Raw genomic sequence first — 2,679 nt, forward strand, 5'->3', positions numbered from 1 at the left:
GGAGGTGTCCCTGCCCATGCAGGGGGTGGGACTGGATGATCTTTAAGGTGCCTTCCAACCCAAACCAGTCTGGGATTCTATGAAATAGCAGAGGGTGGTGGCAACTAATTTTATCTTCTCCTCAGGAAAGACCACTGCTTTCATGTCTCTCACTTCAGAAGTACTAGTATATGGAAAGGCTCATATGAGAACTGGTTTATACATGTGGTAAGAAGATACTGTAGTGAATAAAATGCATTGTAAGGAGAACTGGGCAGAAATTGTTTTACATCATGACCACTGCACACAAGGATCTCCTTACAAGATTCCTTCCTCCCAAATCATTAGAAATAGAACAAACACAGTTCAGCAACGAGCAGAACTGTTAAATGCAACAAAATGCTTTCTCTGTAATTTATCTTCCCTGCAAAACACTGCAGAGCCCTGGAATCAGGATCCTGCCAGTTGTGCAGCTTTTCCAGGTGACCTTCAAATGGCAGCCCAGGACCTGTCCCGGTGGTGATTTGCAGTTAACTGTTAAAAAGGTGACAGTTCTACTGCAACTGTTCCAAGTTCTTCCTCCCTGAAGTCAGTTTAATTAAGATCACTGTCAGAATACCCCATGAAGCTACGTCCTGTCCAGAACAGGGTGGTTCAGGTGTGTTAGCTGGAGCATCAGGTGGAGGTTTATTAGCAGCGCCCGACACTGTCCCTCTGCTGGGAAAGGAATCTCTCTGTGTCACCTCCACCTTGCAGCACGCTTAGTGACACCCACACAGCACTTTGTGAGCTCCCTGAATCAGCTGGTCCAGCTTAAGAGACTTGAGGAGCAGTTCCCTAGTTGAGCAGGAAGGGGTTGGAGGCTGTTGGATGTGCTCCCTGACCTGCTTGCTGCGGGAGCCCCGCTCGGCTGGAGATGCACCTGGGCACAATGGGTGTGCAAAGCTGAGGGGTGTGTGCACAGCCAGAGCTGCCCTGGGGTCAGAGCCAGCTGTGCAAGAAGTGAGCAGCACAGGAAAGCTGCTTTCTAGTCTCAGACCAGAAAATGACCATATTCATCCTGTATTTGAAGAGAACACGTTCTTTTTCAAGTGTAATACTTTAATTTCAGTATTTCCCCCAAGTGTACGTAGGCAAAACACATCCTCTCATTTCCTAATGTAATGAATTAATAACTTCTTCCACAAATGTTGATGTGAGTGATACAATGGAATATGGAGTTGCTTAATTAGTGTGTTTAAACAGCAAAGGGTGTGAGGGGTATGGATAAGAAGAGGAGCAAAACAAGCAGCAATAAACACTGACTTCAGCCAAGGATGGAGTGCTAGGAGTATTCTTACTAGAAGAAGAGTCCATAATTGCTCTCAGAGAAATAAACATCTTTCTACCATGCTGACAAGAAAGAGTAAATCTAAAAAGAATTAAAATGTCTTTCCTGTTGAAGTAAGTTCTAAGCCAGACTTTGGGGCAGAAGGAAGATGCATGGTCAAGATTTATGATGAATTCATCTTGCAGTGCTGTGTCTTGTTCTAGCCATGTCAGCTCCGTGTGCCCTGGACAGATCTCTGAGAATGCAGGGGGGTAAAGCAGCCTGTGGCTTGGATCACTTGCTCTTAACACCTGCACCACCTGCACTTGCTCTTCATTTCCTGTGCTATTTTCACCATAGGTTTGTTCTGCTGGGGCAGGGGTTAAGATTAAAGATGAAGCCCAAAATTTCACTGCTGCAAAGATGTTTATGTTTCTCTTGAGGGACTCAGCTTAGGATGGTTTATGATCAGCTGGTTGTTGTCAGCCCTTGTCGTGCTGACAATCTTAAAACCCTTGTCTGCAGAGGGTCCCTGTGACTTCTGGGTCAGGAAGCTGCAGGGCTTGGAATTGCTTCCATCTCCACCAGAAAACAGCTCCTCTGGGGGCTGACCAGGGAGCAGGTTTGAGGTCAGCACCAGGACTGAATGGTCAGGATCTGTAAGCAGCTCAGAGAGGGGGAAGGTTGTACCTGCGTGGTGGTGCAGATCTGAGAGCAGAGAGGTGAGGCTGGGACTGTGGTCCCAGGCAGGGTGAGAGAAGTGTGGGCGAGTCCTCAGGTCCCAAAGCAAGGCAGAGCAGCTCTGTGTGACAGCTGCCTTCAGATCCCCTCTCAGAGCACAAGCAATTCATGGAAGGAGGCTTGTGCCTGTGAGCGTGCAAGGGCTCCCGCAGCATCTGCTGAGCCTCTCTGAAAGGGAGAGAGCCTCTCTCCTGAGAGCCTGGGCTTTATCAACCCCCTTGTATCATTTTCTTTTGCAATGCCGTGCTCTTGATTGTTATTTATTGGATGTTTGGAGGATTAGCATGATGGGAATTGTTGAACAACTCTTTCTTTTCACCTGTAACACCGTAACGAACCAAACTTTGTTATTGCGACCAGGAAATGTTTGATGTAATTTTGGATGAAAATCAGCTGGAAGATGCTTGTGAACACTTGGCAGAGTACCTCGAGGCATACTGGCGTGCTACCCACACCACCAGTAGCACCCCCATGACTCCTCTCCTTGGCAGAAATTTAGGATCCACTGCACTTTCACCATATCCTGCTGCAATCTCTGGATTACAGGTACGAAGCCCATTTCAGCCCCCAGCACCAGTGCAGATCAGGTGGGTTTTTTTTGATCTAGGGGGAAAGAGCGTAACATGTTTTCTATAGCATAGGTTATATTT

At 47.3% G+C, this 2,679-nt stretch overlaps 1 protein-coding gene across 1 annotated transcript in view; it reads left to right on the top strand.

The window, feature by feature from the left end:
- CACNB4 (calcium channel, voltage-dependent, beta 4 subunit) overlaps nt 1–2,679 on the top strand; it is a 26,877-nt gene that overhangs the window by 19,961 nt on the left and 4,237 nt on the right. Inside the window, 1 exon segment of the mRNA XM_010002255.1 lies at nt 2,390–2,575. Within this exon segment, the coding sequence (XP_010000557.1) occupies nt 2,390–2,575 (186 nt within the window).

This window comes from Chaetura pelagica, unplaced genomic scaffold (genome assembly GCF_000747805.2).
Source record: "Chaetura pelagica isolate M959 unplaced genomic scaffold, ChaPel_1.0 scaffold677, whole genome shotgun sequence".
In the NCBI taxonomy this organism is placed as follows: Eukaryota; Metazoa; Chordata; class Aves; order Apodiformes; family Apodidae; genus Chaetura; species Chaetura pelagica.